Genomic DNA, 12465 nt, shown 5'->3' with positions numbered 1-12465 from the left:
CCTATTGTAATATACCTGCACACACAACTTTCAATTTGTATATTGTTATTCCTTACCTACTTATTTTTATTATTAATTATTTTTCTTATTATTATTTTTTTTATTCTTTTATTATGTGGTTTTTTTTTCTTTAGCTGTCATTCTGTTGGACTGCGGGGCTTCTGTCACGAAAACAAATTCCTCGTATGTGTAAACATACCTGGCAATAAAGTTCATTCTGATTCTGATTCTAAAAATAAATAAAATTGTAAAGTATTTGTGACAGTCATTGACCGCATCAAAATGGCTACCTAAAGGTACTGTCTGATTTGACTGTGTTATTGCATCACTTCCGGGAAATAAGGTCAAAAATTGTTTCCCTTGTCCGCCATTTGAAATATTTGAACTTCCTTGTGACAACTTCCAATGTACGCTTTGGTTTACACTGAACAATTATCAGAGGATCTGGGCGAATAGTCGTAGTTTTTGCCTCTTATGCACGTTGGGATTCCGACGTCGGCTGTTTTCTTACCCGATTGGGGAAAAAAGCGTAGAGAAGTGTGCGAATGCTGCGCGTATTCGAAACGTGTTCAACAACGGAACGCGGTAAAGTTTTTGCATGAGTTGAACGCTGCTCGCGGATAAGGAGAGGCGAAGGGAAGGCCTGTGAAGCCTGGGCTTTTTTCTTGCGCTAGTCATGGCCGGAAATTTTGATTCGGAGGACCGAGGGAGCTGGTATTGGGGGAGATTAAGCCGGCAAGAGGCGGTTTCGCTGCTCCAAGGACAGAGGCACGGAGTATTCCTAGTGCGGGACTCGATCACTATTCCCGGGGACTACGTGCTGTCTGTGTCGGAGAACTCCAAAGTCTCTCATTACATAATAAACAGCATCAGCAGCAATCGCCAGTCCGGACCAGGTAAGCGGTGCATGTAAAAAAAAATACTGCCAACGACGGGAAGAAAAACTGCTTTAGCAAAACGCATAGCAGCTCGACGAGAAACTTGTGTACCATGGTTAGTCTACGTTACTACGAATAGTTCTGCACATGCAGTATGGTTTTTTATTTAATTTAAATTTTTTTCGGCGTCGGTCTAGTGTTACGTAGTAATAATAAAAAATGTTTACATATTCAATATAAACAATTTTCGTAATTTAGACATTTTAACATGTAATGTAAATCATATATGGTTTTTTTATGAAAAAACACTCACTTTTTTGTTTGTAGACGCTGTATGTGAAAAGCAAAAAAAAAAGTGTAGTATTTTCAAAAATAGTGATGTTTAAGCAACATTTTAATTATTATTTCCACTATTTAGTGTAGACTTCACAGATTAAGGTTCAGTAAATCTCTATCGTCCATCCATCATTTGTGCTTTCTCACGGTCATCCTACAGGACTCGCTCCTCCTCGGTTTCGCATCGGAGATCAGGAATTTGACGCCTTACCTGCCCTGTTGGAGTTCTACAAGATCCACTACCTGGATACCACCACTCTGATCGAGCCCATCAATAAAGCCAAGCACTCGTCCTTTATCAGCGTCAATGCAGGAACAGGAGGACCTCCTCAGAGGCTGGAAGAAGAGTACGTCCGAGCCCTCTTCGACTTCCCCGGCAACGACGACGAGGACCTTCCGTTTCGAAAGGGCGATATTCTTAGAGTTCTAGAGAAGCCAGAGGAGCAGTGGTGGAACGCTCAGAATTCCGAAGGCCGTGTCGGCATGATCCCCGTGCCCTATGTGGAGAAGTACCGGCCGGCCTCGCCAACATCAGGGGGCCCTGTGGGGGCTGTTGGAGGATCTGGAGCTCACGGCAACTCTGACAGCCACGGTTCTCAGTCTCAACCTCTGCTTGGTGAGCCGGGCCAATATGCCCAGCCAACGTCTTTACCCAATCTACAGAATGGTCCAGTTTATGCCAGGGCCATTCAGAAGAGAGTTCCCAATGCCTATGACAAGACTGCTCTTGCTTTGGAGGTAACACATTTAGCTATTTTAGTTACAACACAGACACATATGACTGATTTTTTTTTTTATATTAAAATGTATTATGTAGAATTTTGTAAAACTTTTTTTGCTTTGGCGCCTCCCAGTGGAACTGTTATTCTCTGTTTGAGTGGGGGTTTTGTTGTTGTTGTGCATAAGCATTTCCTCTGTTTCTAACAACCTTGTCTTGTGTTGTTAGGTCGGCGACATGGTGAAGGTGACCAAGATCAATGTAAATGGGCAGTGGGAGGGTGAGTGCAAGGGAAAGCATGGCCATTTTCCCTTTACCCATGTTCGCTTGCTGGACCAGCACAACCCCGAGGATGAACTGAGCTGAGAGAGTAGACTGTCTTCCCTAGCAGCCCTTAGATGTACACTCATTTACACACACACACATACACACACACTTTGGCTCCTCACACATCTTCACTACTGCCTTTTACCTTCCTGCCTCGTCATTACCTTGTGACATTGTGTCTCATGCCAACGTTCACAATACCTGCAACAATTCCCTTATTAGATTGTATGCAATAATTGAAGATATTTGCCAAGTAAACACTAAATTCAGCACGCAATGCCATACACTACATAGAGAGGAGCATTAGTGTGTGGCTTCTTGTGAACTGAGAAAAGAGGAAGAAGCCTGCTTGGACTTAAAGCATGAGCAGTTTGGTGTCTTAACAAGGGACTGTTCCTTTGCTTCGACTGCGGTAGCATACACTACTTAGTGTCCTAGTACACAGCAGCACTCACACTACAAATCATCTACTACATGAAAATATTCAGAAATGCAGAACAAACGTGCTTCGAAATAGTTTTTAGTCTTTTTCATTGGCTTGTCAGTCATTACTGGCTCAGCGCCGATCAAACACGAAGCGGTTCCTATCGGGGCGGTACACTATACAAAAGATGGAGCAGCCCGAATCCTCACCGCATTTAGTTTTATTTATGCACAACATTTCTAATGTATACAAGATGGGCCATGCATCATTATTCACTACGGCTAAGTAACTTTGTTTTACTACATTTTCATTATATATTATCAGGAAATGCTACTTTCACCTTTATTGCTGTACTTGGAAGTATTACACTAAATGCAGATTTGTTGAATGTGTAACCCTAATTTCTAATGCTAGACTCGATACGTCAACATAAGATAGACTTTATTGATTTTTTTTGTTGTTGTTGTTTTTAAATAAAAATCCAACATTGTGACTTTTCCACTGTAATAAGCCAATGTGTTTTTTGCCCAAACTTCCTTTGCCAAGGTAGAAAATAGAGTAATGGTTTGTTGTAGCGAACTCTCTACTACAACTCCAAAAACTACTTTAATATTAGTTAAAGATATTTCTAAAACAATCCAGCTGTCTTTACAATAACGCAGTAGGATTTTATGAAGTGTTGATTTTGCACATATGTGTAGCCTTTAACTATAATTGGTTTATCTGGCTAATGATATTTGTTTTAAAACATCAGCCTCCGTCATGCCTGTATTATATCAATGCAGAAATATAGTGCATTTTGTCCTTTAAAGCCCAAATAAGACGTTGCTTTCCTAATTGCCTGCCTTAATTGCAAATTGTTGTCAATGACCAAATCAGCAGTGTCTTGAGCCTAATTAGTTAAATATGGGGAAGGTTTTTCCAACCTTGCAGAAACGTTTCTTTTAACTGACTTCCATTACTAATGAATAGAAATCAAATATCTGTGGACAAATGTAGAAATAATAACGCTAATAGACAGGCTACCAAAACACTGTCAAATGTTCATGTTTTTACCTTTATTTGTTGTTACTTTTAAATAAAAAGTTGGCTAACTTTGTTTGGTAACAATGACAATCACCTGGAAACTTCTGTTATGTCACATCTAAATGTTAGAAAGCTATTTTGTGTATGTTTTGTAGGTTAGCTGTATGTTGTCATGATGTGACAGCAAGTCGGCCGTGTTACGTAATTGTCACTTAAGTCGTAATAATGAAGGACTTTGATGTTCATGATCTGTCTTATTAACTGTCTTATGTTTCAGTCAGAAATGACCTTGGAATTAGATCACTAAAATCAGTCAGAAAGCAAAGCTGGAGTCTTGTCTGAACTCTCGCCTGTGTCCTGTGAGAATGATTTCACCTCAAAACACACCACTTTCGTCTGTGACTGAGTTAAAAGAGTAATCGCAAGTCAGTGTCTGTACATTTTAATTGTACCCAAAGTATTATGTTTAAAACCTAAATATCAACACCGTAACTTTGTGAAAGTAATCTTGTGTTATCCTTTATGTGCATCCAGGTCTGTCAGAAGTGTTTTAAGTCACACACACAAAAAGAAATCTACGTTTTTGTTAGTTTTATTCCTGTACATGAAATAAAGTTGACCCCTATAGTAAAGCTACTCAATACTTTTACTTTGCCTCTGTCAAAATTTTCATGCCTTTACATTTGTTACTCTATTACGAGCATCAACATGATGGAGAGGTTAATGTTTCAATGTTGAATTAATCATCGTTTACTAATTGTTTGAAAACTATGTTTATAGTTTTTTTTTTCTTTTTTTGAATAATTTTGGTAATGTATTGTTGGTATTTGGTTACCAACATTCTTCAAAACATTTTCCATTGGCTTTCCTGCCACTTCCGACATTTCTCAGAATATCTTGTGTGTTAATGAATGATGAGTAAATGATAGAACCTTATATACCTTGATAGACCTTATTCTTAAACATTTTTCACAATATTTCTCAGCATAGAACGAGGGTGAATTAAATTATTTAATTATTATTACCTTTCCTTCCAATTTATGTGTTTAAGGTTTAAAAAAAACAACAGTGTTTGGTTACACAAAAGGTGCAGAAAGCACATTGCATCCATTCTCTGTTCAGAGAGAGAGAGAGAGAGAGAGAGAGAGACTGTGTGAAAGTTCCCGGATGAAGGTGTAACGCCATCTTTACTCCACCATTCAAGTCGCAGCTGTTGCTCGCGTAGGCCTGCCGGTGAACTCACACTCCTCCTTTACTCCCAATCTCTCACAAAGCACGTTCGCCCCGCGCTGTCCAACATGGGTGACCGGGAGGATTTGGTGTACCAAGCCAAACTCGCCGAGCAGGCGGAGAGATACGACGGTAAGAGTATCAGAGAAGTAACGGGAACGTTATTTTTTACCAAGCGAGTGAGTGCTCGTGCAGGCTAACTGACGCTCGGGTTAGCGCTTAATTCGCGGTTGAACAGCGAACGCCCTGTGAATTGCAAACAGATCTCCGCTTTCTTTTTTAAAATGTTGTTTCTTTTATTTGTAAAGTCCGTTTATTCTGTCACTCGTATATTGGGGTAACTACATTATTGCATATGAAGATGGAGACGTTTATTGAGGAGACAAAATGGCGGAGTTAGTGGGTGAGGCAAGTTGTTGCTAGCCATGGCGGAGGGGTGGCTGCGGTCCTCAAGCCTCATGTAGTCGAAGTCGGCTCAAATATTAGTTAACATCTGTCTTACTCGACCCAGTTAACCGCAGTAAAGCGTTATTTGACCTTAAAGTCCTCTCTAGTCTGCGTTTACTCCCGCTGCACGTTAAGAGAGAAAGTGGCTGTGTCTCAAAACCTTGTGGGCTGCCTACTTAGACAGCATTTTTGTGTATTACTGGTGCGTTGAGTTGTGATTCCCAAAAATGCTGTTTAGGCAAGTAACGTTACCTCTATGGTTTTTGAGACGTTGCCGTTGTGCAATAACGCAAAGCAAGTAATGCTTTGTAAGCTGAGATACTGTAGCTTTGAGTGAGGTTTCATTTCAGACTGTAGAGAAGAGGCTCACTGGCTTGTGGTATTCATGATACTAACGATATATCAAACCAGCGGCTATAATTGTGCCTTGTTGGTAATTTATTGTCTAGTTTAGTCACCCATTAACCTGTTAGGTATCTAGGGTTCTCACTCCACACTTGAAAGTATGCTGCAAGTGTGTGATGTGCTAGAAGGACGATTAACAAAGAATATGCGTGCTGGTTTGTGATTTTAATTCTGGCTACCCAAGGCAATATTAAGTTGTTAATAATGTTTATCCCCTCTTATTTGAGTAAATAAATAATACACACCCCATGGAGTGCAACAGCATTCGACCACTTTTTCTGAAGACTTAATATTTACTCAGATTAAGCCTTAAATCAAACCAGCCAGTTGTGAGGTGAATCACAACACTATAAACTTTAGTTTGAAGCAGAAAACTATTTGAAAGTCAGACAAAGGTACAAGGCTTAATAGATTAAATAAGGGAAAGAACTACAATCCTATGAAGCTTTGCGAGTAGAATTTAAAATTAAGCATAAATGCAAAAACTCTTCATTTACAGAGTGTTTGTGTGTATATTAGGGATGTCAAATCTCGATTATTTCCATGATCGATCGTCGTTTAAATTAACGATCAATTAATCGATTAATCGTTAACCATAATACTGCAAAATGCGTCTATTGCAGGCACACAGTCAGCGGTATGACAGGATGTGCAAAAGCCACACACACACACAAAACGCTTTCTCACTTGAATTAAAGAGGTTTTAGTCTGAATAAAATGCTAGTAGCAGGATTATAAAATGAATAGATGCGATTATGATCATTTGATAAAATGAAGAGAGCGTGCCATACTTTTGAGGTCATTTTACTTTGTTGACAGTTTCCAATCCCGCACGGAGAAAGCTGAACGCGCATCTTTAAATGGTTTTGTGGTGCTCGTTGTTGTATTTTAAAGCACAATTGCAATGTTTTCAACTGACATTATTGTATAAAATTATCCGAAATGTGGAGCGCGTGTGACTGCGCTGCACATTAAGTGAACTACATCGGCGCTGCTGCACCAAAACACAGTTGCTCACATTAATTTGATCCTGCTGGATTCTGTCCTAGAAAATGTCAGATTTTTAAAAATCCGGCATACAGCGCATTAGATCGTGACAGTGCATGCGTGCAGACGAGGATGAGCGAGCGCGGCTTTGGCTAGATTTATTTGAGGTTATTGCTCATGTCTCATTCGGCACAAATCGAAATGTTTCCATATTCGCAATGTATTTGAATGTTAAACTATTATTTATAATGTAAACTAGGCTTGTACTTAACACGCATTCGCATATAGACGGAAAAGATGATCCTCTTCATATGAGCAAAAACGTCCTTGGCATAACAGCAGAGTGGACCGGTATACTACGGTCTATTTAAACTGACCAGTGTAACCTTTTAATGTTTAGTTGACATTTTATTTTGATAATGAACAGACTGCGATGTAAGTTTGAATCGCTAGAATATACGTGTGCAGCAGGCTCCGGGGCGATCGAAACAGCTGAGACATTAAAAAAAAAAAATATTTTCCGCAAAAGTGTTTACTTTCATTTGTGCACACTCACAATAAAAACAGAAGATTTGTGCTCTTGTAAAATAAAGCAAACAAACAGAATGCGTTGTCATCTTTTTTTTTTTTTGTGAACTTATGGAGCGCCCACACTTCTGTTTTAAATCCGTTAATCTTAATTATTTAAGTCGGATATATTTCGCATAGCCTATTTAAAAAAAAAAAACATGAAAACAAATTGTTATTTTTATGTTGGGCCTATTACTTAGTAGGCTATAAATTTTCCTTAAAGCATCCCATTTTGTCCCAGGGCTTAGAACCTGTGCCCTAGTCAGGTCCATGCAGAAACTTGTGAACGATGCTCGGCGTCACCGTTTAGTGACAGCAGTGAATGCTCCAGGAATGTGTCGGTCACAGCGCCTATTAATCGCTGTTTTGAATCCAGCAATTATTTATTTAGAAATGATAAGATCTGATTATGACAAGTGTGGTATAAAAGCTTTGTTTATTAGAGGAATAATAGGTTAACTTGGAAAATGTTAGATCGCGACCATGCTTTTGGACCCCATAGTCTTCATTTACGCGGCTTTGTTCTGGTTTGCCGGTTGGTCACGAATTTCCACAAATTCAGTATATTTAGGCATCGTTTCTTTTCCTAAATCTTCATAGTCTAACCCTCTAATTTCCCAGGTTTATTTTATTATCTTTCGCTTTTAATAACTGTTTTCGCATCTCTTACTGTGGTAAACATGGGAAGGGAAATTAAAGATTTCATGAATTAAGAATTCGTTCGATTTATTAATTTGTTCCCTTATTTCACTTAAATCATGGGTTATTTAGGGAACAAAATTAATGAAACATGGACAATTGCCACATTAATAATTCGTAGGAATGAATTAACAAGTTGTAGGAATGAATAGACTACCTGTCCTGTCACTGTGTCCCGCAGCCCTGCAAAGCGCACGATATAAAACAGTTATCTGATGAAATGATTAGTAACTACATTTCTATTGCATTTAATGTTGAAGAACTTTTATGTTGTTTCTATTTTAATGTACTTTAAAGTTTAAATCACATTAAAAGCTTAATTTGTACATTGTGAATGAATGATGATGCTTTTATATATCGTCACCGTCACTCACAGCCGCTCGCACGTGTTGAGTGCGCATGAGCCGCACGCAGCCCAACATTGAATCGGTTAACCGACCATCGATAGCCTTAATCGATTGCATCTCTTATCGACAATTAATCGATCATCGATTAATCGTTGACATCCCTAGTGTATATATATATATATATGTATGTGTGTGTATGTGTATGTGTATGTATGTCTGCAGAATCATGGGAAATGTAGTTTTTCCAGAAATTCTGCTTAATTACAAAATGTGTCTGATGTCTTAAGCAAAAGCACTATCAATTTGGCCTGTAAGTTGTTGTTCAAAGTCAAGTTACCTATGGAGGAAATTAATGCAATTTTATTTTTTACTTCCAGAATGTGACTGAATGAAGACCATGTATATTTCAGCCATGGTTATTCTGTTGTAATTAAATCCAGTCGATTTTTTGCAGAAATGGTCGACTCCATGAAGAATGTGGCTGGGATGGATGTTGAGCTAACAGTTGAAGAGCGAAACCTGCTCTCGGTGGCCTACAAGAACGTCATTGGGGCGAGAAGAGCATCCTGGAGGATAATCAGTAGTATCGAGCAGAAAGAGGAGAATAAGGGTGGAGAGGACAAATTGAAAATGATTCGGGAATATAGACAAACGGTAAGACGTGCTAACTGACATTCATTCACAAGACTAGAATGATTCGATTTACCATTCAATTTTCCTGTCCAGGTTGAGAATGAATTGAAATCAATCTGCAATGACATCCTCGATGTATTGGACAAGCACCTAATCCCAGCTGCAAACTCAGGAGAGTCCAAGGTCTTCTACTACAAAATGTATGAAAGCCATGAGTTTTTCCTGAGTGAATCTAAGTGTGTGACATAATAAGGACACGGGTTTATTTATGCATGTTTTAAACAGACCTTTTCTCCCTTTGATGCATCAGGAAGGGCGATTACCACAGGTATCTCGCTGAGTTTGCCACAGGAAACGACAGGAAGGAGGCTGCAGAAAACAGTTTGGTTGCTTACAAAGCTGCTAGTGATATTGCAATGACAGACCTTCAGCCTACACACCCCATTCGCTTGGGTCTGGCTCTAAACTTCTCCGTATTCTACTATGAAATCCTCAACTCTCCCGACCGTGCATGCAGGTTTGTTTTCTGTGTTTTGGAGGGTTTCAAAGCATAGCAACTATTTCAAATCACTTAACATGCACTTACAATTACCGTTTTGTAAGTGTCTATCCATAATTTTCTTATATTACGATTGTATGAATATGGTATCTGTTAATAATAATAAGCTTTTTAATAATGTTTTTTTGGTACTTATCAGACCAAGATGGTATTTATTGCCATATTTTACTGTTCAGTTGTATTTGGAAACTTAAGTTTATGTACCTGGCTGTTGGTTTTAGGTTGGCAAAGGCGGCATTTGACGATGCTATTGCGGAACTGGACACATTGAGTGAAGAAAGCTACAAGGACTCGACACTCATCATGCAGTTGTTACGCGATAACCTGACACTATGGACTTCAGATATGCAGGGAGACGGTAAGACGGATCATGGCAGTTTCAGATGCTAAGCCTGACAAACATGTCTTTAAAACTCACTGGTACATGAAGGTGACATCCTCAAAAGCTCCTCCACAAACCGAAGCTATTTTTAGAGCAATTGTTTCCGAGTGTCCCGATTTAGAACTTGTGAGGCATAGATTCCTACCATCTCTAATATTTGCCTTTAAAAGAGTTAAAATAGAGGGCTCTGGCTGCATTGAAAGTGCAAATGTGCAAGCAAACATGCCTGCTATTTATATTAATCCACCAGAAATTAAATAATTTTCTCAATAAAATGTAATGGATTTGTTTCATTTTGGCACTCTGTTCTAGAATAAATATTTAATAAATCTAATGTAGTGTATTCAGTTTATCAGTCCAAAAGTTTCATTCCTACCTCAGAAGTAAGACAGAAAGGTGATTTATCTTGTCATAGCTTTTAAAGCCTTTAAATAGTTTTCTATTGATTTCAAAAGTACATATTGACCTAGTGCACATCACTGCATTTCTGTGCAAAACCAGCAGTATAATCTTTCTCTGCTGCATTTCATTTCATCTTGTAATGTGTCCAGACTCATGCAGTCCAACTTAACCCATCTTGCCTTTTTTCATCCCTACTATTTAGATTCCTAAAGGAAAATGTTAATTGCCCACAAACTTTTTGTAAGTGCGGCCACTTTTTCCAGCTCTTGCCCTTTTGTCCACAAATTGCATCATCACTCACCTGTTTGTAAGCTTTGTGTTGCGATCTTTGTAGCCACCAGAGTGCTAAATGTGCAGCATGTCTGGAACAAACCGTTTCTGCATGCTCACTGCCAGATCCTCAGTGTCCAATTGGAATGGCTGTGTTGTAGCAATATATTGGAATTTGAAAAATTCTGGTATGTTTTCCTAAGAAATGTACTGTAAAGCTGTCTCGGGGTATTATCATTTGGTTTGGAAATTTGAATTGTGTGTGAACATTTAATGACCACATGAGATAACACTGCATTCAAATTAGATTTAAGACAGATTTTTGTTTAATTATCTGAGCTTGAAAATGACAAATTGTATGTATATTTCTCACAGCATGTAATCAGTCCTTGGTTGTTGATTAAATTTTATTTCTAGTTTTTTTATTTGGCAAACTTGCAATGCATAGATCTGGCAAGAGTTGCAAACTTGATGTGCGACAATGAACAACACAACATGTGGATTGCATTTGAGGGACATGACTGCTACAATGCAATACCAATGGCTTTGTTTCTTTGTTCACAGGTGAGGAACAGAATAAAGAGGCGCTGCAAGATGTGGAGGACGAAAACCAATGAGAGCACACAGCCAATATGAGACTCCACCCCAATCCCCCTCCCCTTCCTCAGACCCTACTCACAAAGGGAGCCACCAAGCCCAACCGTATGAGTGGCGCTCAACAGCTTGATGCCTCCAGTTTCCTCTCCCTTTGTTTGATTTTTAATATTATTCTGTTTTATTAGCCCTTAAATTGAAATAAAATATACCACTCATGAAACAAACTTCAATTATGATTTTTGAACGGTCAGAACGTAAAGATTACTTGGAGTATTTTTTTTAATTTTTATTTTTTTTGTCCTGGTACAACATTTTTCCTTTTTTATGTTCACTTGCTTTATTTCTCAACATTTGTATCAGTTGCTGGATATATTGAGTTTTTCTTAATGTAATTACAGAAATTAACTTTTATTACTATTACTGGTATGTCTACTATTAGTGGTTTGAGTTGTAATATTTCTGTGTTAGTGCAATTATAAAATGCAGTTGAAGAAAACAATGAAACCTTTAAAAGGGCAAGTCTAAACAAAGTGCTCTTTTTGTTAATTTAGTTTTTCTGAGAAAGCTGATGCAAATTTCTTGATATCCATGTGGAGCAAAACGCTTAACATCACCAAGTAGTAGTTATGTAGTAACATTTACCAGTGGTCTGGACTGTAATTTGTGCTAAAATACTGTATTGCTCACATAGGCTGATGATGGTGGGTGGATTGATGGCTGCAGCTCTATAAAACTGAAGGAGCCTTGTTGCTTTTAGAACCAAGACAAATGCAGGTCTCCATTTGGCTGTCTAGGAAAAAAGCACTAATAAAGTTGATTTTAAGCCTGCATGAGTTACATGAAATAGTCTATTTTTTTTCTTCCCCCCTGAATCTACATAATGCATATAATTTCTTCTGTACTTTGTTAACTTGAAACTAGTTTGTACTACTGGATATCTGACTGGAACCACAAACCTAGAATCTGTATTACAATGAAACAGCATGGAATTAACAATTAAATAAAACTGCCTCAAGTAAAATATGTAACCACCTCTTCTGCACTCAAAATGTTTGCCTTTCTCCTTTATCTCTACATTTTATGTTATTTTCCTTCATGAAACAAAATGCTTGGTAGTGAAACATTTACCTTGCAAAGTTAGAGAAATAATGTTTTATGAGGTAGGAAGAAATAAAAATGTGCTTTTGGCAAGTAGGATTTGGACCGTCCAATGTTGTTTTCTCAGTTC

The 12465-nt window shown here is 38.3% G+C and overlaps 2 protein-coding genes across 3 annotated transcripts; both read left to right on the top strand.

Annotated features, from left to right (window-relative positions):
• The first annotated feature begins 360 nt into the window (after positions 1 to 360).
• Positions 361 to 4345, top strand: LOC128029203 (adapter molecule crk-like). 2 transcript variants are annotated; one of them, XR_008187312.1, is made up of 4 exons: positions 361 to 896; positions 1375 to 1952; positions 2161 to 2799; positions 2970 to 4345. XR_008187312.1 is itself a non-coding variant. In XM_052616823.1 (3 exons), the coding sequence occupies exons 1-3, from the start codon at positions 677 to 679 to the stop codon at positions 2296 to 2298; spliced, it is 936 nt and encodes a 311-aa protein (XP_052472783.1). In that variant the 5' UTR covers positions 361 to 676; the 3' UTR covers positions 2299 to 4345. The 2 variants fall into 2 exon arrangements, 1 of the variants encoding a protein (XP_052472783.1); XM_052616823.1 differs by having other exon boundaries at positions 2161 to 4345.
• Positions 4346 to 4854: 509 nt separating this feature from the next.
• Positions 4855 to 12265, top strand: LOC128029202 (14-3-3 protein epsilon-like). The gene is made up of 6 exons (XM_052616822.1): positions 4855 to 5071; positions 8849 to 9048; positions 9121 to 9227; positions 9338 to 9544; positions 9808 to 9944; positions 11205 to 12265. The coding sequence occupies exons 1-6, from the start codon at positions 5008 to 5010 to the stop codon at positions 11255 to 11257; spliced, it is 768 nt and encodes a 255-aa protein (XP_052472782.1). The 5' UTR covers positions 4855 to 5007; the 3' UTR covers positions 11258 to 12265.
• Positions 12266 to 12465: the final 200 nt, after the last annotated feature.

Source organism: Carassius gibelio, chromosome A15 (assembly GCF_023724105.1).
Source record: "Carassius gibelio isolate Cgi1373 ecotype wild population from Czech Republic chromosome A15, carGib1.2-hapl.c, whole genome shotgun sequence".
In the NCBI taxonomy this organism is placed as follows: Eukaryota; Metazoa; Chordata; class Actinopteri; order Cypriniformes; family Cyprinidae; genus Carassius; species Carassius gibelio.
Note: the sequence above shows the minus strand (reverse complement) of the source record. Positions and strands in the feature narration are given on the sequence as shown.